The sequence below is a fragment of the Erpetoichthys calabaricus genome, chromosome 5 (assembly GCF_900747795.2).
Source record: "Erpetoichthys calabaricus chromosome 5, fErpCal1.3, whole genome shotgun sequence".
In the NCBI taxonomy this organism is placed as follows: Eukaryota; Metazoa; Chordata; class Cladistia; order Polypteriformes; family Polypteridae; genus Erpetoichthys; species Erpetoichthys calabaricus.
Window position 1 is genome coordinate 36,892,696 of NC_041398.2, and position 22,845 is coordinate 36,915,540.

At 38.0% G+C, this 22,845-nt stretch overlaps 1 protein-coding gene across 2 annotated transcripts in view; it reads left to right on the top strand.

The window, feature by feature from the left end:
- The window catches only part of atrn (attractin), a 300,415-nt gene that overhangs the window by 228,171 nt on the left and 49,399 nt on the right, over nucleotides 1–22,845 (top strand). Inside the window, exons 26-27 of one of the 2 annotated variants that reach the window (XM_028801456.2) lie at nucleotides 7,268–7,346; nucleotides 21,420–22,121. In XM_028801456.2, coding sequence (XP_028657289.2) covers nucleotides 7,268–7,346; nucleotides 21,420–21,440 — 100 coding nt within the window. In that variant the 3' untranslated portion in view covers nucleotides 21,441–22,121. Of the gene's footprint in view, nucleotides 1–7,267; nucleotides 7,347–21,419; nucleotides 22,122–22,845 lie in introns of those variants that run through there. The other variant, XM_028801455.2, reaches the window with a different exon arrangement.

Genomic DNA, 22,845 nt, shown 5'->3' on the forward strand with positions numbered 1-22,845 from the left:
GTCTTTACCCATCCAGGCAGGGTTTGTTTCTTCCTTGCACTTTGTAGCCGCCGAAGCGTAAGGTGAGATCAAGCACGGGTAAAACGCGTGTTGAAAGAAATCTCTCAGTCTAAAAGTTCATTTTAAAATTATTTAGTGAAAGTTAAAAGCAAATAATCCACAAAAGAATAAGGAAAAAAGTAGTTACACACGTAGAATAAAAGTCAAAAGAAAGGAAATCTGTATCTTCTCTAAACTTAGCTTTTCTTGAGAAACTTTAGTTATTTCAGTTAACAGTTCTTTACTTCTTCCTTCAATACTTAAAGATTCTTAACTTCTTCTATACTTAAAGATTCTTAGCTTTTACTTCTGTACGCTTTAAACGTATGGCTTTGCGCTTAAATAATCACGAGTTACTTTACACACTCAAACGGCCCATTGGCACAAGCACGTGCCCAGGCACAGTTTAAAACCTTGTGCCTTCTACACCTTACATATGGCAAGGCTGGTCACTAACTGAAGAATGTTTACTCAAAGCTGTTAGAAATGGCAAGAATATACCAATTCAATTCTACTTATGGGGGTTATAGGAACCTCCCATAGATTATGCATTGTCATCTAGTAAAATATTTATGAATCTTATATAACTAGGAAAATGGCTCTTACACACTTAAAGCTGCCATGACAGGTTTCAGCTTCTCATGGCTTTGTGATACACTATGAGGATTATGTTTGGTGTTTTTCTTCATTTAGCTTTTCTATTCCTCCCCTACTCTACATTAAGTTGGTTCAGAAAGTTAATGGATAGATGGATGGATAATTGTGAGAGTAATTCTAAGTCATGTGTTATTACTTTTAAGTGTGTTGAGTGGAAATGCAGGGCTCGCAAAATTTCAAAATCCCTGGTAGCCCTTCGGGCAGGCACTCTTCAGTTTTTGGTAGCCCAAAATAAATTTAAGTAGCCCGAATAAAAAAAGAGGTTATTTTTAATGTATAATATTATAAAGGAAACAAAACATCAATCAAAAAATTGTTAAAACACAAATTAAACAACTGTATAAAAATTACAATCATCAACTCAAATATTTGGTTCTAATTGAACAGAAATTTCTATGAACTTGTATGTGGATATGTCACCATTATCTCTCACATACCTGACATGAACCAACTCCTGTTCTATTATACCAGTGTCTGTACTGCCATCTGCAGGAATGGATAAGAACCTGCTTTCTTGAATTTCCTTTTCGATCTGGTCTCTTGAAGTTTGTGCTATTGCTCCAATAAACTCTCTGCAAGCATGGTCATTGAGGTAAGTGGAACCAAGATCTAGGCCATTTGCTTTTTGCAGTTTGCAAAGACTGCTAAATTTTGCCAATGGTAGTTCACTCTTTGCAACATAGTACGCTGTTCTAAACAGATTTTTCAGGACTTCTTGTTGTCTTTGGTTTGTTTTTAGTATGTTTTTTGCAATTGGTGTTTGTTCTGGGAAAGATGCTGCAGACTGAGCTCCAATGCATTTCTTGTGATGCAGAGATTTCTCATGGGTTTTGATAGGGTCTTTCCTAAAATTACTGGTCCCAGTAACAAAGGCGCTTGTCGAGTCAGAAATCAAGGGAAACTCATGGCACACCCGGCAGAACATTGTTATTTAGCTTGTCATATTCCAGCCACAGAAATTCTTTTGTCCATGAAACCAAAAAGTTGCGCTTTTTTTTTTTGCCTCATAGTCTGATTTGCCATAACTTTTCCGCCTTGTGGTAGGCTTTTCTTTGGCTGTCCCTTCTTCACTCTGACCTGTCTTATTTGGCTCAGCAGAACTAAAATACCTGCGTAAATCCATCTATTTTTACACACGCACACACATAACGGTCAGCGATTTTTTAAATTCTCTGCGCAATCAACCTCTATCACATGTTTAAGCTTGCTGGGGGAGATTTCACTTGTCACGTTTGAATAGTAAGCTAATGAGTGATGACGATGTCAGAGGAATTGGTGCGCAATTAATCCGTCACTGACCAATCAGTACTGCCGCTCTCTATACACAGTTCGCGCGATCGCAAAGTGAAAGTAAAAAAACAAGCACGAATTCAAACGCGATTTCAATATTTCACATATTGACAGAGGCTCATCGATGCCCGAAAATGACATAATTACCCAGCTACATTTGCGAAAGAATGCAAAAGCATTGACATATATTTTTCCTTCCTATGATAGCCTGACGGGCAGGGCTGAGATAGATTTTGGTATCCCGACTGGAAGACACAATAGCCCCGGGACGTTGGGTTAGCGATTTTGAGAGCCCTGAAATGTTTTCAGCAGATACACTTTATCTGACTATGTATTGAAAACATTAGTACAATATGAGCATTGCTTTTTTGACTGCACAGATTAAAACTTGGAGCATGTGTAAATAAGTTAAAAAAAAAAAAAAAAAAAAATTACTGAAAAACCTTAAACTCTAGTTTATATAAAAGGCATCAGAATTTCTTTTCAGTATTGGTGTTGCTTTCTGTTTCAGTGAGGAATTAACAATATGTGTGCCCAATTAGCCATTTTCCCTCCCTGGTGTCATGTGACTCGTTAGTGTTACAAGGTCTCAGGTGTGAATTGCGAGCAGGTGTGTTGAATTTGGTGGTATCACACTCACACTCTCTCATACTGGTCACTGGAAGTTCAACATGGCACCTCATGGCAAAGAACTCTGTGAGGATCTGAAATAAAGAATTGTTGCTCTACATAAAGATGGCCTAGGCCAGTGTTTCCCAAACTCGGTCCTGGTGAACCCCTGTGGCTGCAGGTTTTTGTTCCAACCAGATTCCTAATCAATGAGAACACCTGATAGCACTGATCTCATTTAATTAGCTGGTTTTTTTTTCTTTTATTCGACATTCAGAGGGGCATAGCAGCATGATTTTTACATTTATAAGACATTTAGAAATATTTCTGCTTTTGCTATAGATTTAAATGCTTAACTCTCTTCTGTTGATTTCATTATACTTTGCCCTTTCTCTGTGCAGTTTTTCCCCCTTTGTTGTATCTTAATGATGACAATTTAAAACGATCAGAGCAGACACGCAGGCAAACAACACTAAATAATCAAAGGCTGCAAGTACTTTAGCAACCGACCCACTAATGAGTAAATAATGGATTAATTAAACAATTAGAAGACCTAGAAAAGTAGAATGAAAATCAAGATGAAAATACTGCTAAAAAGAAAAAAAATACATTATTCCTATATAACTGTTTGGTACATTTTAATTTTATTTTATTTATTTATTTTTTTTTGCAAACTTAGTTTTCTAATTTCTATATTGTTTCCTAAACATAGAACTTGGGAAATATCAGTTCACTTAATTAACCTAGTTCAATTAAAAACAGAAGCTGGTTGGATCAAAAACCTGCAGCCACAGGGGTTCACCAGGACTGAGTTTGGGAAACACTGGCCTAGGCTATAAGAAGATTGCCAACACCCTGAAACTGAGCTGCAGCATGGTGGCCACGGCCATACAGTGGTTTAACAGGACAGGTTCCACTCAGAACAGGCCTTGCCATGGTCGACCAAAGAAGTTGAGTGCACATGTTCAGCGTCATATCCAGAGGTTGTCTTTTGAAAATAGATGTATGAGTGTTGCCAGCATTGCTGCAGAGGTTGAAGAGGTGGGGGGGGGGTGGGGGGGGGTCAGCCTGTCAGTTCCCAGACCATAGGCCCGCCGAACACTGCATCAAATTGTTCTGCATGGCTGTCGTCCCAGAAGGAAGCCTCTTCTAAAGGTGATGCACAAGAAAGCCAGCAAACAGTTTGCTGAAGACAAGCAGACTAAGGACATGGATTACTTGGTCTGATGAGACCAAGATAAACTTATTTGGTTCAGATGGTGTCAAGCATGTGTGGTGGCAACCAGGTGAGGAGTACAAAGACAAGTGTGTCTTGCATACAGTCAAGTATAGTGGTGGGAGTGTCATGGTTTGGGGCTGCATGAGTACTGCCGGCACTGGAGAGCTACAGTTCATCGAGGGCACCATGAATGCCAACATGTATTGTGATATACTGAAGCAGAGCATGATCCCCTCCCTTCGGAAACTGGGCCGCAGGGCAGTTTTCCAACATAACGACCCCAAACACACCTCCAAGACGACCACTGCCTTGCTAAAGAAACTGAGGGCAAAGGTGCTGGACTGACCAAGCATGTGTCCAGACCTAAGTCCTATTGAGCATCTGTGGGGCATCCTCAAATGGAAGGTGGAGAAGTGCAAGGTCTCTAACATCCACCAGCTCTGTGATGTCGTCATGGAGGAGTGGAAGAGGATTCCAGTCGCAACCTGTGAAGCTCTAGTGAACTCCATGCCCAAGAGAGTTAAGGCAGTGCTGGAAAATAATGGTGGCCGGCCACACAAAATATTGACACTTTGGGCACAATTTGGACATTTTTCACTTTTGTTTCCAGCAGTTTAGACATTAATGGCTGTGTGTTGTGTTATTTTGAGGGGACAGCAAATTTACACTGTTATACAAGTTGTACACTGACTACTTTACATTATATCAAAGTGTCATATCTTCAGTGTTGTCCCATAAAAAGATATAATAAAATATTTACAAAAATGTATGTGAGATACTGTACATTTTTTACAGTGCTGTTCAAATCATTTTCTTGTTTATGCAACTTGTTTTTTGAGCTTAGTCCATTTATATTAGGAAACAGACTTCTTAATTAGTCTTTGTGTGCTGGGAACAAGAATGTTTAAATAGAGTAGCCCTGCAGATATACAGATATACAGTCGTTGCCAGAAGTTTTGATAATGACACAAATATTAGTTTTCACAAAGTTTGCTGCCTTAGTTTTTATGATGGCAATTTGCATATATTCCACAATGTTATGAAGAGTGATCAGCTGAATTGCAATTAATTGCAAAGTCCTTCTTTACCATGAAAATGAACTTAATCCCAAAAAATCCATTTCCACTGCTGTTGTGAAGAAGGTTTCAGGGCACTCAAGAAAGTCCAGCAAGTACCAGGACCATCTCGTAAAGCTGATTCAGCTGCTGGATCAGGGCACCACCAGTGCAGAGCTGGCTCAGGAATGGCAGCAGGCAGGTGTGAGTGCATCTGCACGCACAGTGAGGCAAAGACTTTTGGAGGATGGCCTGGTGTCAAGAAGGGCAGCTAAGAAGCCACTTCTCTCCAAAAAAACATCAGGGACAGACTGATACTCTGCAAGAGGTACAGGGATTGGACTGCTGAGAACTGGGGTAAAGTAATTTTCTCTGATGAATCCCCTTTCCAGTTGTTTGGGGCAGCCGGAAAAACATTGTCCAGAGAAAAGAAAAGGTGAGTGCTACCATCAGTCCTGTGTCATACTACCGTAAAGCATCCTTAGACCATTCATGTGTGTGGTTGCTTCTCAGCCAAGGGACTGAACTCACTCATAAGAACACAGCCATGAATAAAGAATGGTACCAAAACATCCTCCAAGAGCAACTTCTCCAAGCCATCCAACTACAGTTTGGTGCCGAACAATGCCTTTTCCAGCATGATGAAGCACCATGCCATAAGGCAAAAGTGATAACTAAGTGGGGAACAAAACATCAAACTTTTCGGTCAGTGGCCAGGAAACTCCCCAGACTTTGATCCCATTGAGAACTTGTGGTCAATCCTCAAGAGGCTGGTGGACAAACAAAAACCCACAAATTCTGACAAACTCTAAGCATTGATTATGCAAGAATGGGCTGCCATCAGTCAGGATTTGGCCTAGAAGTTGATTGACAGCATGCCAGGGCGAATTGCAGAGGTCTTGAAAAAGAAGGGCCAACACTACAAATATTGTCTCTTTGCATACACTTGATGTAATTGTCAATAAAAGTCTTTGAAACTTATGAAATTCTTGTAATTATACTTCAGCATACCATAGAAACATCTGACAAAAAGATCTAAAAACACTGAAGCAGCAAACTTTGTGAAAATCAATATTTGTGTCATTCTCAAAACTTTTGGCCACGACTGTAGTGTCAGCTGCACCTTTTTCGTTGCCTTTATTAGGTTTCAGCATACACATCCAAACTCCAAGAACAAGTTTTAAGATAAATCACATATTTGTCTTGCCTACTAATCACTCCCTATTACCACGTTGTGTTCAGTTCTGCATCCTGGGTGATGGCCACATTGATATTTTTTGATTTGATCGATTTATTATTTATTATATTTACTGTTTATTTAAAGAAAGACATAAAAATGTAGTCACTATACAGTGAACAATTAACTGAGAATTATTTTAACATTAATTGAATTGCATTTATGTTTGTAACCTATACAATGACTGATTACTTGCTAGCAATCAATGAGATGCTATGTCCTCATTGTATTTAAAGATTACTACAGTAGAAATTACTGAAATTAAAATTTTAAGCAAATATTGTAACCTACTAGTTGGTTCCACAGTGTAGAGCAAATGGTTAAAACATGCCCCCCGTCCTGGTAAATATGCTCTGTATATTCCATTTTACCTACTGACAGCACAGAATGCAGTTAGTCAAAAGTGAATGTGATATGCTTTGTTTATCCATGCTGTGATGGTGCTTTGTTATAGCTGTCAAACAGTATATGTGACTGGGATACCGCAATGTAATTTACTTTGTCCAAAATGTAGGTCTAGTCAGTTGAGGCTGATATGAAGCCTGTAATCTATTGTTTTTATTTATTATTTTATCTTAAAAAATTACACTTCTTTAAGAAATTTTTCTGAAAAAAAATAATTGTTTAGAATATTTAGATCTCTTCTTTTAGGTTTCTAGGTTTCCTTTCTAATGTACTGTGGATACTAGAATACTTAGCATTTTTAAACAATGATATTGTACCTATTCGGACTAGTGATGTAATTGGAAGTAATGAGGATGAGCTTTTCAATGTCTGTGAAGCAGTAGGTGATCAGAGAGGATCTAATGGAAAAGAATTATTTCATTTCATCAGTAGATTTGCTGCTGAGTTTGCTATTAAGTTTAGGATTGCTGGCACTGTTCTTGCTTTTCTTTTCTCCAGGGAAAACATTTAATCTAGAGCAAAGTGAGAAGGTTTAAAATAAGGTATTGCTCAAGCTGAACATTAGTTTTTTTTCAAGAGTAGTTTAGGAGTGTCTGCTAAAAATGCCTTTCTATGAGTGATGTATGATTATATTTTTGCATGTTACCACCAATTGGCACAATGTTTTATAAATATAATTCTGGTCTTATTCAAACCATTTAAGTGAATTTTGCTATCTTACTGATTGACTGAACCTTTTTCTTTTTCTTTTCCCAGCTGCTTCTTGTCCCTTCTGCTGGTAGCAGCAGTTGTGTGGAAAATTAAGCAAAGCTGTTGGGCATCTCGGCGAAGAGAGGTTAGTCTTTTTTTTTTTTCTCATTTCCCTGATATTTTTAATGTTCATTGTAGTTGTTGGTGATGTACTATACCACATGGATAAAAAGAAATGCTGTCCATTTCTTCTCTCACTACAGTAATAAGAGGACTGGTTTAATTTACTTTCTACAGTTACTTTGCTGTTTAAAAGTCTTTTTCTGCATAGTGTGTTAATTTTGTTGTTAATTCAAGCATTCCTGGAACTCCTGTAGTTCATGACTGTTTCGGCTTAAATGTCATAGTTTTAATTTTTTTTTAATCTGAAATAAAAGCATTCATTACAAACTCAGGTTCAGTCTTTATCATTTTTTGGGAAGTGTTTTTTTATTTTTTAAATAAAAAAAAGACCACAATGTAAGATTTAAAAAATTTAATCATCTAAAGATTTTCAAACTACTAAAGCTGCTAAAACATTACCAGTTAACATATGGTTTAAAACTGCAGTTGTTATGATGTTGAATTTATTGTCTAGTTTTCTATTGGTTATTTATTTAGAAAACAGTATTAGCACTGTAAAATATAATGATTTTTAAAATACTGTAAACACAGCACTGAACTCTTAAAATGCATCATCTGGTATTTGTCTTGAGGAGAGGGCCTATTACTGTTTTTGCAGTTATTCTAGAGGTTTGTCTTAGAAAATACTCATTTATTCAAAGAGAAAAGGGGATCCTTCAAAGCTCAATATTAGGGCCAGTTCTATTTGTGTTATATATACTGTAAATCACATTGGCAAAAGGTTGAATAATTGTACAGCTTATCCTTATGTAGATGATGTTGTTTTGTTTGTGTCTTCTCCAACTATAAATCATGCATGCATGAGTTGAAAGTGTTCAGAAAACCCTTACAGAACTAAGATTTAAAATGTGGGTAAAACAAACCTACTTTTTTTTTTTATTCTGCACACGTTTAATTATGAGGGTTTGTCCGTTCAGACCTTCAAGGTAACTTTTATTGATCAAGCAAGTTCCTCAAAATACTTCAGCATTTGGATAGATGACATGCTTTCTTTTAAAACTTACACTGATAAAATGAACAGTCTATAAGACTTCAGCTGGCTTTTCTCTAGAAGAAAAGGCCATGCTTCACAGTGGAATAAAAAGGTGGCTTTGTCAGCCTTCTCTTCTTTCAATCTCTGCGTATACTTTAAAAACTTTAAATTCATATAGATTTATAAAATGTATATGATTGCTTTTTATACAGTACATAAGTCACTAGATACTGTTTATCATCGAACAGTAAAAGAGAAGGTGCTAAGTTCATCTTTGCACCTTCCATTCAAAGTTGAACTGACCTTTCTTTAAACTAAAGAAGAATAGATTATTATCTGATTATTTAAGTGCAAGGACTTATTGGACAAATTGCAAATGTACGTTATTGCACTTTTATAAGGAGTAACGCCAGTCATACTATCAAGGTTGCAGGTTTCCTTTTTAGTTTATGTTCTTTTCACTATTACAGAATTCACTTAAAAAAAAAACAAAAAAAAATGTAAAAAATTTTAAACAACTGGTCACATTTGTAGTATTTTTAAACCTGTTTTGACTGCTCAGATATTTTATAAGTTTAAATATTTTTAGTCAGATATTTTCTGCTGCTAATTTAGTGCTGATGTATTTGAGACTGTAATATACAGTAAATTAAATGTTCCCTAGTAAAATAACTGTTAAGTAGAATTTGTCCAAACTTAGATTTTCTTTTTTCAAATTCTATAATGTCGGTGTAGGTTGTGCACATTTGTCACTTTTATGGCAAAGTACAGGTAACTATTTCTCTAAGCTTGTTTTTAAGCATGGTTCATTTAGAAAACCAGTAGTGTGTTTCCTTCCATTGTTCTGTTCTCTGAACAAATGAAAATATAATAAACATCCAAGTCAGAACAAAGCCACATATTTTTCATTACTTTAGCCCTGGCCATGCATCATGGCCGGGCTGCCTGTGTGTGGTTCGTAAACACAGACAAAAGTAATGTTCGCCGTGTCCTCCAATTATATCTGGAGTGTTGAGGGCAATCCATTTGTACTTGACTTGATATCTGGTGATTTTATTGCTTCTGCTTTCATTACTTGAAATACATATTGCATAGGAACATTTAACTTTTATTATCTATACATTTTGTCTTAAGGTCTGCACATGTACAATATTTATTTTTGTAATATGAAAAAAAGTTTCTGATCAGGGGATAGTGTTTCATTTTAAATGTTAATTTATTTGTTTCAGCTGAAGAGGAATCAGACTTCCAAAGATAACTTAGGTTACACAAATAATATAATTATAAAAATTCATGTTGAATTTATCATGCTCAAAGCACCTCACAAATATTCAATAAGGTACAATAGCAGTAGAAGCACAGAAAAGGCGCAGAAGTAAAATAATAAATGCTGTAACACAACAAGCAAATAACAGTTTGTGGTGCCACATACCATCATATACATTTGTACAGAGAGGATGAACTGAACAGAATGCCAGTGTAAGTTAAATACCATCCTGAACAAATGTGTTTTAAGTTGCATTTAAAAAAAATAAGTTAAGTCAGTGGATCTGATTACTTTAGAGTGGCAATTCCAAAGTCTGGCTGCAACAGACCTAAAAACTCTTGTTACACATACAGCACAGATTGGGATGCAACAGTATTGCCAGCGTTCATGTACTGAAATAGGTGAACAGGACTGTAGTGCATTTATAACATTTGATCTGTACTGGGCTTACAGATACGAGTTGTTATTATGTTGACTAGATCTAATGAATTTGTTTCATGGTGTTGAAGCTCTTTATTCTACTAGTGTTTATGTTTCTTTGAATTTCATTAATGTTAACATAGATCACAGTTACTGTAAACTTCAGGCATTGTTATCCCTTTAGCCATTTATCTTAGCAGAATTCACACGTCCTAAATAACTTTCACTCTCCTCTTATGGATAATATTCTACTGTCCCTGTCACAGATGCATGAACACAGTGAAGTAGCTGGCTAATTGCCCATTGCTGGTCCAGGTAGTTTGTTCTCACAAGACTACAAAACACTAGTCCCAGTCTGATACATGTCTGCTGCAGGTGCAGTTACTTGATATTGCTACCAGTAACGAAAGGAGTCTGACACATTTCCATCATCAAGACAACACAAAATGAAAGATGAGACTTGTTCTGTCAAGGTAAAACTGTATATTCAGTAGTCATTATTTTATATGTAGAACATTTTCCTTACAATGGATAATGTATCCATTGTACACGAGAAGTAAAAAGGATAATTTAGCTCTTTATTGACAGGTTCACGTGGTATTACAAACGGGACGCTTATGACAGACATATCAAGCATGTGGGTATCTTGACCTACGCAGACTGCCATCTTTCGTTTGCCACGCTGAAAGGATTTTCACCGGACGGAAGACATAATCTTCCACCCGGCAGCTTCAAAGTGTTGGCCGTAGGTCCATCCTTATATTCGGGTTGCTCCATGTGCAGGCTCCTTCTCTTGGATCCAAACAAGGACAGGAAAGGACTCAAACCCCACCTTCAAAAATACAGGAATAGCACAATGCCTACATACAGTTCTCATTCTCCCAACAAGGATAATGTGCTGACAGAGGACCGAAATATACTAGTCTGTCTTTAGGCTGACTATTCAATTCTCCCGTTGTCTTTTGGCTCTCTAGTCCTGTGTTTGGCTCGACAATTCTAAATGAAGATGTGGTGCCCCTGTGTACCATGCTTGGTCTGCCTGTATGAATGAGTCCATAACAGTGGGCACAGAACAGTGACATTAAAAATGACAAAACCTACTATAACACCTGGGTCTTTGGGAAGTAGCCCAGACCTGCTCTACCTGTTGCCACGGTGCCCACCAGAGCCTTCTGTCTCAGGCGTGACTCTGCCACCTCCACAGCATTCTCTGCCCACCATTTCCTGCCCGTCCTCACCTCAATACCAGCTGCTGACATCTTACAATCCTTAGAGTCCCTGTACTGTAGGGCGTCTCTGGTGCGTGCCACCATGAAGTAACAATCAATAAGGAAATATCTGGAAGTGGTATAAAAATGAAAATTTTCCGTGGCACAATTACTGGAAGAACTAGATATGCATTGCTGTTGGTTAGACTCACCTTGATTAAATTGCCAGTACTCATATGATATGAATTAACCATTAAATGATGGATTTAATTCTTAAGAAAAGATCTCCTTCATTAATGCTGAAGACAAGAGAGAGACCGTCGGAAACATTACTGTCACTAAACCAAAAAAAAAAAAAATCAAAAGGGTACAGGGTTATCTCCAGAAACCTTAGCATTCCTGTTTGTACATTGCACCGTGTTATTAAGAAGTTTGCTGCTCATGGAACTGTCAAAAAGCGTACCCATGTGTGATGGAAAGAAGAAAATTGACAAACATTTAATATTTGCTGTAAACTCTTAAGCACAACACAAAACATCTAAAGAGCGTAAAGCTGAACTGTAGCAATCTGGAATAGAGGTTTCTATGTCTGATATGCCGTACAGCATACACAAAACTGGCAAAGTCAATTAATCATTTGTTGAAAATATGGGCAAAATTTCAAATATTTCATTTATATTTATGAAACAGTATCACCATACATGTCTGAAACAGCTTTCTGTATTCTGTCATTTTAAACTTTGTCAATATTGGAGCTTATATTCTTTCTTTTAATAAATACATAAGTATCTGAATAAATAATACATTATACATTATTCACCCCTGTGAAAGATGGCTGTTGAGATGAGAAACCACACCTTTCTGTCCAATATCCTCACCTTCACTTTCTTTACCTCTACTTAAACTATTTCAAGAAAATGACTGTCAGTGACTTTGACTAAAGACTTTCTTCTCTTAGATTCACCTAACCAACATTTTCAAAACCATATTTGTTATACTGTTAAATACTTTTGTCTAAAAGCCATGGATTCTTGTTTATTCCTAATGAGCCTTACCATTGCAAAATCCAGATGTATTCTGTCTCTTATTAGGAAGGAATGCTTTGCTGTGAATTTTAAATGACATTCAGCAAATGTGTGGAAAGTTTTAATTAAGTCATACAACTGAAAGATCATGTTTAAAGTAGACATTTAAAAATTGTCTTTATTTTTCTAGAGTTAACTTTCCTTGTACTCCTCTGTTCTAAAAATGTTATGCTGTCCTCTAAATAAACTACTAATTTTAGTAGTAAGAATGTACACTAATTAGTATGTATTTTCAATCGTGCAGACTTAAAGTCTGATGTTCATTTAAAAGGAAAAAATGAGTTCAGACCTTTCTTGTTTAAAATTTTATTGCATCAGAATTGGAGACATGTATTTTCAGTTGCTGTAGTTTATTTCTTTTACAGGTAATAGCCATTAATAAAGTCCTTTTAAAAAAAAAATAAACATGATCACTTAGCCAGAAATATGTTTTTTTCAATGAAGTACATTTCCCTTTTATTGCATTTTTAATAAAAAGGAAGAGGCTTCTGGAACCATTTTGAAATTCTAAAATGTGAGTCTAATCTAATCCCTTGGGGATCTGCTATATCTTTGACTTTCTCTGGCTATCATGAATTTAATTGTGTCGTTCAGTACCTCAGTCTGAAAACACAGGTTATGTCCCAGATGCATCCAAATTGCAGGCCGAGTGGTACCAATTAAACATTTAGCTCTAGGAACCATACATTCTCACATTAGATAAATAACTGAATTAAACTAAGCAGACCTTACAGCTTAACAGAACTGCATAGACTAAAACCTTTCAGCATATTTCCTGTAAATCACTGACAAAGGTAAAGATCCCCGTAAAGATCCAAGCAGTGTTATTTTGCACACTGTTTAAGTACTGGATTTTGAATATTAGGTGTTATTATATATTTAGATACTAGTGGTTATTTATTTAAAACATTAATTAATAAAACAGTCTTCTCTTTGCAGCCTAAAACTGTAAATCATTCTCAGCAATTCTGAGAAGCAATTAAACGTTTTTCCCTGTAGTTGTATTTAGTATTCTTATCTTCAAAAGGGCTTTTGTTCCTTTCACTACAGTACCCTTTTTTCGTCCTTTAACTTCACTTTCTTTTGAGATCTGTATTTAACCGTTTAACAAATGCTTAAAGAAAGACAGACACTCTAAAATGTTTACACAAAATATAGTTCTAACTTCTTCAATAACTTTTCTTTCTGGCAAAAATGTTAAAAAAAAAAAAAAAAAAAACGAGCCTAGAAGCTAAAAGAAAACTTTTGGACATGGTTTTCATAATCAGAGCAACATAATCATTAAGATACAATGTATTTGCTTAAAACACAATTTGAAGAGGAGCAAAATGAATATATTTTTACATCATAATGTCTTAAGCTGTGCTTAAAGTTCACCAATTTCAGGACAGCCTATTATGTGAATTAAAGTGTTATCTGATAAGTGAATAGAGTAACAATTGAATTTAAGCAGTTGCATACACTTTACGCATTCTTAAGAATATCACTGCTAAAGATTGTGTTTTCTACTTAAATGCTACTAAGTTATAAAACTACAGGTAATTTCGGATACCCAATAAAGTTCACATGCAAGGCATAGAGTAATCTCTGAGGCCAGAAAGGACCTCCATATAGTCCCTAATAATCAAAAGATGATTTTAGTACTGTATGATGTCATTGCTTATAAGGAGTAGAACAGATATAGTATGAAGATTAATTGGGCTCTCCAAAAAAGAAAACTTCTGCACCAATATCAATCTTCTAAAAGACTAGCTAGAATAGATGGTCCAGAAATTTTTGTAGTAGTTCATAGCAATCAGATGATGGTATAATTGAACTGTAGCTAGCACTAGACATGCAGGAAAGTGTTTTAAATACCCTTGTTTCTTCCCTTGTAGAAGGAAAAAAACAGGCTGCTAGGACTATTGCTTAAACAAAAAGCAATAACTGTACCTTTCAGCAAAAATAATCACTTAATGGACAAATTTAAAATGTAGCCAAAAAGTGTTCTGAAGCTCATTGCCTGCAGCAGATGCAATTTGTGGAATGCCATCCAAAATCCCACACAATCAAACTACACTTGTGACAACTCTCATCAGATAGCACATTTCTCAGCATACATTTGCACAGTTGAGCAGTGGTTTCAGAAATGAGAATACAGATCATGCCTTGGCTGAAATAGCCAGTGAGAAAAGGAATAAGCATGGCATTTCATCTGCTGCAGAAAAACAAAAATCGCCCAGATCTGCTTGTGGAATATGTGGCCAAATTTTTCAAGTAATTTGTTAGCCATGTTATGATCATTTTAGCTTATTGGGTAGACATCTGTTTGTTTGGAAGTCAGTTATGAACCATATTAGGGATTTCAAAGCTACAAGATGTTATCTGCTGCACTAATTCTAATCCAGTTTTATAAATACATTGAATTGATTTTGTTATGTATAACAATAATAATAGTAATAACCATTTGTGCAATAAGGTACAATATGTTCATCCATATTCTATGATTTCAAATCCAGTTTTACTCCAGGTGTGTGCAGTATTCTTATAGGTTTTTTCCTTCTTTCTCCTCATCAAAAAAAAAAAATACAGATTATATTAATTGTATAGTCTACATATCTGCCTGTTGTGGGTATGGGTTCAGGTATAACTGTACTCCACAAAGTCTTGAGGACCTGTGCAGGGTTGGTCTCTGCCTGCACTCAGTACTGATGAGACAGGCTCAGGCCTGCTGGCAACCTTATGAAATATACAGTGGAACCTCGAGATACGATCACCTCTGTATACGAGAAATTCAAAATACGAGGAAAGTATGAGCGAAAAATTCAGATCTAAATACGAGCATTGGCTCGCGCCACGAGCCAGGCTGTGGGTATAGCTCGCGGCTTAGCGAGGGGGCGTGGTAGCAGTTTCAAGCCGCGATCTGCGGTGTCTGCGTTTCTCACTTAAGTGCACAGGTGGGAAACTGCCCACATCCATGATTGTTCCTGTGGCTGATGGGCTGCAGCTGCCATGTCCTCCCCGCATATATAGAGAAGCGCGAGCCGGTTAAGGGGGAGAAGAAGTAAAAGAAAAGAGAGGAGAGAGAGAACGGAGGTTGCAGGCAGGCAGGCAGCAGCAGTAGGAAGTCAGTGCGGGAGAGCGAGCGAGTGCAGGCTCGCGTGTAGCTGAACAGTGAGCTGAACAGGCGAGCCAAACAGCTGAAGCAGGACGGTGTAGAGAAGGTCAGCTGCATTAAGAGTGTCTCGCCTGTTGCAGAGCCCGCAGGTGAGACGCTAACAGAGAAGAAGCACCGGGGATTGTCATCTGTTTTTTAAAGACTGCATCCTTTTGACGTTTTAACCTCGTGTTAAAGGATTGTTATTCTTGTGTATTTTAAACCTCCACTTCACAACTGTTTTAAGGATTATTTATTTAAAGATTTATTGAATGCTCTACTGCACTTTGGACACCTGTTTTGATTCTTTTAATAATCAGTTATATTATTTACCAGTGTTATTTATTAAAGGTAGACTACAGTATATATAATTTATCAGTGTTATTTGTTAGGAAAATTGATTTTTATGTTAATATATTTGGGGTGCGGAACGGATTAACTGGATTTCTATTATTTTCAATGGGGAAGTTTGTTCTAGATACAAGAAATTCGCTATACAAGCTCAGTGCTGGAACGAATTAAACTCGTATCTAGAGGTTCCACTGTATTTGGAATTTCATGCTGTTCAGTCAAAAACTGAATTATGCAGATATAGTAGCAAATGTGGATGTAATTCTAGAGTAGTGAACTGGCTCCCTGTCCAGGGTTGGTGTTCAGCTTGCACCCATTGCTACTGAAATGAGTACTGGGCCCTGTGACCCATGGATAAGTATCTGCCTGTATTTCTCAGCATTGAGAACACCATTAATACTAGAATTACCAGAGCCTACGAAAAACTTGTATATCCGGCCCACCTTAAATCGCTTCTTAAATCCATTCACACCTCTCCGCCAGCATCCTTTGTCCTCTAAATGTGCTGATAAAAGACAAGCTGCCAGCAGCCGGCTATTCCATCCCCCCACCGACTTAGAACGTGAGCGAAGTTTTCCCAGCTCACACCTTGATTGATTATGTGGGAGTGAAGTGGAGTTTTACAGTGGAAATAAGAGATCATTATTCTAAAGTAATCTGTGTAAACACATTGTTAAAACAGAAACTTTGTCATATTTTAGTAATAAATGTTACAAAATGTAGTAGGCATAAACTATAGAATGTGTAAAGCCCAAGTTCCAAAGATCAAATAAACACTTCCACAAAAGCTTCAAGGACAATACAACAGTCTCTGTGGCGTAGTGCGTTAAGATTTGCCTCTTAGAGCACAACAGCTCTGCCGCCTTTCAGACCCGAGTTCGATTCCCCGCTAGGGATAAAATGTTGCTTTTTTTTTTTTTCTTTTTAACCTCAAACGGAAATAAAATTTATAAATTGGTATGCACTGTCAGTTAATGAGATCGTTATATTTTCATGTGGGATGCTCCTTTTAAAATATTTTTTTAACAATTGAGACTGCAATTAACAGGAACAACTGTCCTTATAACTGTTATTTTTAAGATGCATAACACACAGACAGACGAGCACTGCGTAATAGAGAGACAGACAGACAGGCAGAGATATATAAATAAACAGGGAAGGCACATGTACTGAAAGAAGAAAAAAGATCAACGTGTGTTGTTCCTGTAGCACTGAATGAGCTCACCCGCTCTAACATCACCCCTCCCCCCCATCTGACTCTCTAAGTAAGATCGGGATCTTTTTTCTGAAAGGCGGCAGAGCTGTTGTGCTCTAAGAGGCAAATCTTAACGCGCTACGCCACGGAGGCTGTTGTATTGTTCTTGAAGCTTTTGTGAAAGTGTTTATTTGATCTTTGGAACTTGGGCTTTACACATTCTATAGTTTATGCCTACTACATTTTGTAACATTTATTACTAAAATATGACAAAGTTTCTGTTTTAACAATGTGTTTACACATTACTTTAGAATAATGATCTCTTATTTCCACTGTAAAACTCCACTTCACTCCCACATAATCAATCAAGGTGTGAGCTGGGAAAACTTCGCTCACATTCTCAGTCGGTGGGGGGATGGAATAGCCGGCTGCTGGCAGCTTGTCTTTTATCAGCACATTTAGAGGACAAAGGATGCTGGCGGAGAGGTGTGAATTGATTTAAGAAGCGATTTAAGGTGGGCCGGATATACGAGTTTTTTCGTAGGCTCTGGTAATTCTAGTGTTAATCCTGACCAAATCTCCAACTCCATTTGCAGAAATGCAGCCCCAAACGTTCAAGGAACCTCCACCATGCTTCACTGTTGCCTGCAGACACTCATTATTGTACCGCTGTCCAGCCCTTCGACGAACAAACTGCCTTCTGCTACAGCCAAATATTTCAAATTTTGACTCATCAGTCCAGAGCACCTACTGCCATTTTTCTGCACCTCAGTTCCTATGTTTTCATGCATACTTGAGTCGCTTGGCCTTGTTTCCACGTCGGAGGTATGGCTTTTTGGCTGTAAGTCTTCCATGAAGACCACTTCTGGCCAGACTTCTCCGGACAGTAGATGGGTGTACCTGGGTCCCACTGGTTTCTGCCAGTTCTGAGCTGATGGCACTGCTGGACATCTTCCGATGTCGAAGGGTAATAAGCTTGATGTGTCTTTCATCTGCTGCACTAAGCTTCCTTGGCCGACCACTGCGTCTACGATCCTCAACGTTGCCCGTTTCTTTGTGCTTCTTCAAAAGAGCTTGAACAGCACATCATGAAACCCCAGTCTGCTTTGAAATCTTTGTCTGGGAAGAGACCTTGCTGATGCAGTAGAACTACCTTGTGTCTTGTTGCTGTGCTCAATCTTGCCATGACATGAAACTGTCTTCCACAACCTCACCTTGGTAGCAGAGTTTGGCTGTTCCTCACCTAGTTTTAAGCCTCCTACACAGCTGTTTCTGTTTCAGTTAATGACTGTGTTTCAACCTACATGTGACATTGATGATAATTAGCACCTGTTTGGTATAATTGGTTGATCATACACCTGACTATAATCCTACACAATCCCTGACTTTGTGCAAGTGAACCTATAAGAATTGATGCTGGTTTGAAGGCAAAAGGTAGTAACACCAAATATTGATTTGAGTTAGATTTTTCTTTTGTTCGCTCACTTTGCATTTTGGTAAATTGATAACTATAAACAATCATTATTTATATTTCTGAAAGCATTCTTTGTTTACAGCATTTTTTTCACACCTGCCTAAAACTTTTGCACAGTACTGTATATAGATATATATATATATATAGATATAGATATACAGTGGAACCTCGGTTCACGACCATAATTCGTTCCAAAACTCTGGTCATAACCCGATTTGGTCGTGAACCGAAGCAATTTTCCCTGTAGGATTTTATGTAAATACAATTAATCCGTTCCAGACCGTACAAACTATATGCAAATATATATTTTTTTAAAGATTTTTAAGCATAAATATAGTTAATTATACCATAGAATGCACAGCGTAATAGTCAACTAAATGTAAAAACATTGAATAACATTATGAAAACCTTGAACAACAGAGAAAACTAACATCGCAAGAGTTCGCGCTATAGCGCTATGAACCGCTCGCTAAAAACTTTTTTTTTTTAATGAGTTTTAAGCACAGGGAAAAGCATGAACATTTGAAAAATCCGTAATTTAATAAAAAACCAAGAAAAGTAACATTGCAACAATGCACGCTACGAACCGATTGCTGTAAACAGAAGTGAAGTGGAGGTTAAAATCCAATAGAAAAAAGTCTTCATTAAGTACAACGAGGTTAAAACAATGCTCGAATCAGTCTCTTTAAAAACAAGCCCGGTGCATTCTTTAACTGCCTTCTCGGCCTTATGCGGCCAGCCCTCTCTGTCTCTCGCTCGCGCTCTTTCTCGCTGCACAGGGAGAGACTGAACATGTGCAGAAATCATCAGCACATACAAACCAAAAGGGAAACTGGCTTGTTTGTATACCGAGTGTGTGATCGTGAACAGATGCAAAAGTTTGGCAAACTTTTTGGTCGTAACCCGATTTGAACGTGTTCAGAGATGTTCGTGAACCGAGGTTTCACTGTGTGTATATTGTGGAAGATGACCCGGACACAGACAGGTGGACACGTTCAAATCACCCAACACACGTTTATTTATCCATCCATCCATCTTCCAACTGCTGAATCCGAACACAGGGTCACGGGGGTCTGCTGGAGCCAATCCCAGCCAACACAGGGCACAAGGCAGGAACCAATCCCGGGCAGGGTGCCAACCCACCGCAGACGTTTATTTATACTACTCATATTTACATAAGTGCACCAAAAGTCCAGGCCCTTAAACAATGCCTCTTCTTCCTTCAGGCCGCCTCCTTGCCTCCTCCAAGACCTTGTCCTTCCTTCTCTCCCGACTCCAGCCCACGAACTGGACTTTATGATCACCCGGATGTACTCCGGGTGTCCCTGATCCTCTCATCCCCCCCACCCCAGCACTTCCAGGTGTGGCAGAAGTGCTGAGGTCCAGGACTCCTTAGGCATTGGGGCACCCCCTGGCGGTGACCACGGGCCCCTACAGGGTTGAGCTTCAAAGCTCTGTACTCGTGGTCCCCAGACACGAGATAAAAGTCCAAAATGATTTTATTATTAATAATAAATGTGCACAAAGCACCCTCCACTCCACTATACTCCAGTAATAAACAATAATCAATAATCCAATAAACAATACAATCCTCCACTCTCCCAGATGCTTAGCCACCCTGCCTCCCAACTCAGTTCATCTGTCTGGGATTTCCCACAGTCCTTTATATTCCTCGACCTGGAAGTGCTTCTGAGCCCTCAGTCCATGTGATTATCCAGCACTTCCGGGTCAGGTAAAAACTTCTTTTTTCTTCAGCCCGGAAGTATATCATTTCTTCTGTTTCCATGACTTGGAAATACTTTCGGGCTATACGGAAAATATAAATCCCTGGGCCTCCCTGCAGCGACTCCTGGCAGCCCCCATGGTATCCCGCAGGACTGTGCATTAAAACTCCAATGTCCATGAGACCCTGCTGGAATTCGGGGCACCTCCATGTTGCAGGGAGGGCTCCATCTGGTGGCCTGGGGGTATTGGCCGGGATGAACGGCCAGCCATATCCCACAATATATATATATTTAGAGATACAGATAGATATATAGAGATATAATACAGTGTGGTTTATGAGATGCCCCTTGACCAGAATTATGGATGAAAGTCCATAATGTTAACAATGTTTACAGGCTATACTTCAAAATTAGATTTTTATGTTCAGAGGTGTTGTAAAGGATAATCCACTGCAAGTTAAATAAAGAGGTCCAAAAATAATAAATTTTTATTTTTGTCCGTTTTTTTTTTTTTTTTGCATCTGGTTTAAATGACTTGCAGGTGCCTTTAAACATCCCTGTAGTGTGTTGTGCTTTCTGAAAAATATTTGAGCAAGAGCATCGTTCATAATGTTTTATTCAGAGGACTACTGAGAATTGTCTGTGTGCTTGCTAAGCAGGCTGTTTCTGCCTTATTTTTTTAAAAAGATGATTTCATTCTGATTAACAGGTGCAGGTGCAAATCAATTTGTCCTGCAGAGGAACATCTGATTAATTATGAAACACACCACAGCTTGTTCATTTTAAATTATGTGTCTTTCGATAAACAAATTATAGACTGGTATTAAATGGACAAGGGGAGATGTGAAGTAAATACCTGTGTACCAAAAGCCATGGCAGTAAAAATATTCATATTGTTAAATAGGTTATTTCTAATCAGTTCTGTTTTCACTTTCAGAGTGAAATTTAGTGGTCTAAGCAAAGAATTTACTTCAAGATATAGGTTGTGAGAATGATAAGGATGCCAGGTCCCAGGATGAATATTTCAGTTTACTGGTCAGTTTATATCCCATGCTCATCTATGGGCCATTGGGTATGAAATGTTGTTGAGGATAGGGTGGTCTGGTCTACCAAGTTAAACATAATGCCACTATGATCATTATCAATACGCATCAGAGTGGAGTCCAGTAACTTGACAGACTACTTTTCTTTGTATTTTGCAGTGCAATTTGACCGGAGCCTGATCATTATATTTGGATTAGAAGTTTATTTCACACAGGACATTCATCCATCCTGTTGGCAAAATTCTGGGATAGATTCCAAAATAAGAAGTGTCAAGATTTTTTTTTTCTCTCTACTATGTGCAGTATTTTCTCTCATTTAAAAGTTGCCTCACGTTTCACCTACTGTTGGCTCAGCTACTTTTGGCTTTTGCAAAATTTCCAGGATTTTGATAGTACAGGCTTACCTTAGTCAATAATATATGTTCTGGTTCTAATTGTTTTTGCAAACCTTTGTAATCCTAATATAAAAATCCTAATGCTACTGCTGCAAGCAGGAAGCCATGTGGCAGGAGGCAGGAAGTAGGAAGTGAGTGCAGCAGCAGTAAGCATGGTGTGTTTATTACCTCTGTGTTTGTTCTCTCAAACAATCCTTCACCATCCTGCTTAGTTAGCCCTTGTGAAGGCATTCCCTGTAAGTTCTCTTTTTTCTAGTTTTATAGCCTTTGTTTAAGTAACTTTGGTTAAGGAGTGTCAAAGTAAATGTATTTCATTACATAAATTTACTGAGCTTTCGGCTGTTAAGCGCTTAGTTATAAATGCTGCTGTATTTACTCTGTTACTTATACAAGTACTTATTAGTATTTGTTTGTATTTGTATTTACAGTTTCACACCATTTTTGTAATTAAACATTCTCTACATCACTTCGTGGTTCCGGGAATTATTGCATGAAGGTGTTTAGCTTGCTGGATAATTGAACAGGAGATTCAGTGAGGCCAGTACAGTGAAAAGGGAGACCTACAAGCAAGATTGCTCAGTGGCTCTGACTCCATTGTCTTATAAGACATCTTTAGGCAGAAATAACAGGGCAGTAATTTGCTCAAGAAGTATGCTAGAGGAGTTACAGTTACTACATTGTCCAGTTGTCCATGTAAAATGGAGCTTCAAGAATTGGAAGTTAGATCTGTTGCTTGTCGTTCGACTAAATCTTCTGCTGTTTCAAATGTCAGTGTAGCAGCAGCCAAAGCACGTGCTATACAGAAGCTGCCCAAGCTAGAGCTGCCTTTTCAAAGAAGGAGATTGAACTTAGAATGGAAAAGGCCCATCTAGAAGCCACGTTAGATGCTCTGGAGAAAGAGAGAGAGGCAGAGGCTGCGCTGGCTGAAGCAGCTGTGATGGAGGCTGCAGTTGCAAACTTAGAGGCCGCAGAAATTGAACTCGGATCCCAGTTACTGCCAGCACAGAGCCCACAGCAGCGTACTGAACAGTATGTAAATGAGCATAGCGGCAGGCATTCATTCAGGGAAGGATGTTTGAATAATGGCCCCATGCCGGACATGTGTGTCCTCAACCTGGTAGCAGATGAAAATATAGCCCGAGAAGAAGCAAGCTATCTGGCATCAGGTCATCCTGCAGATACTACTGTAC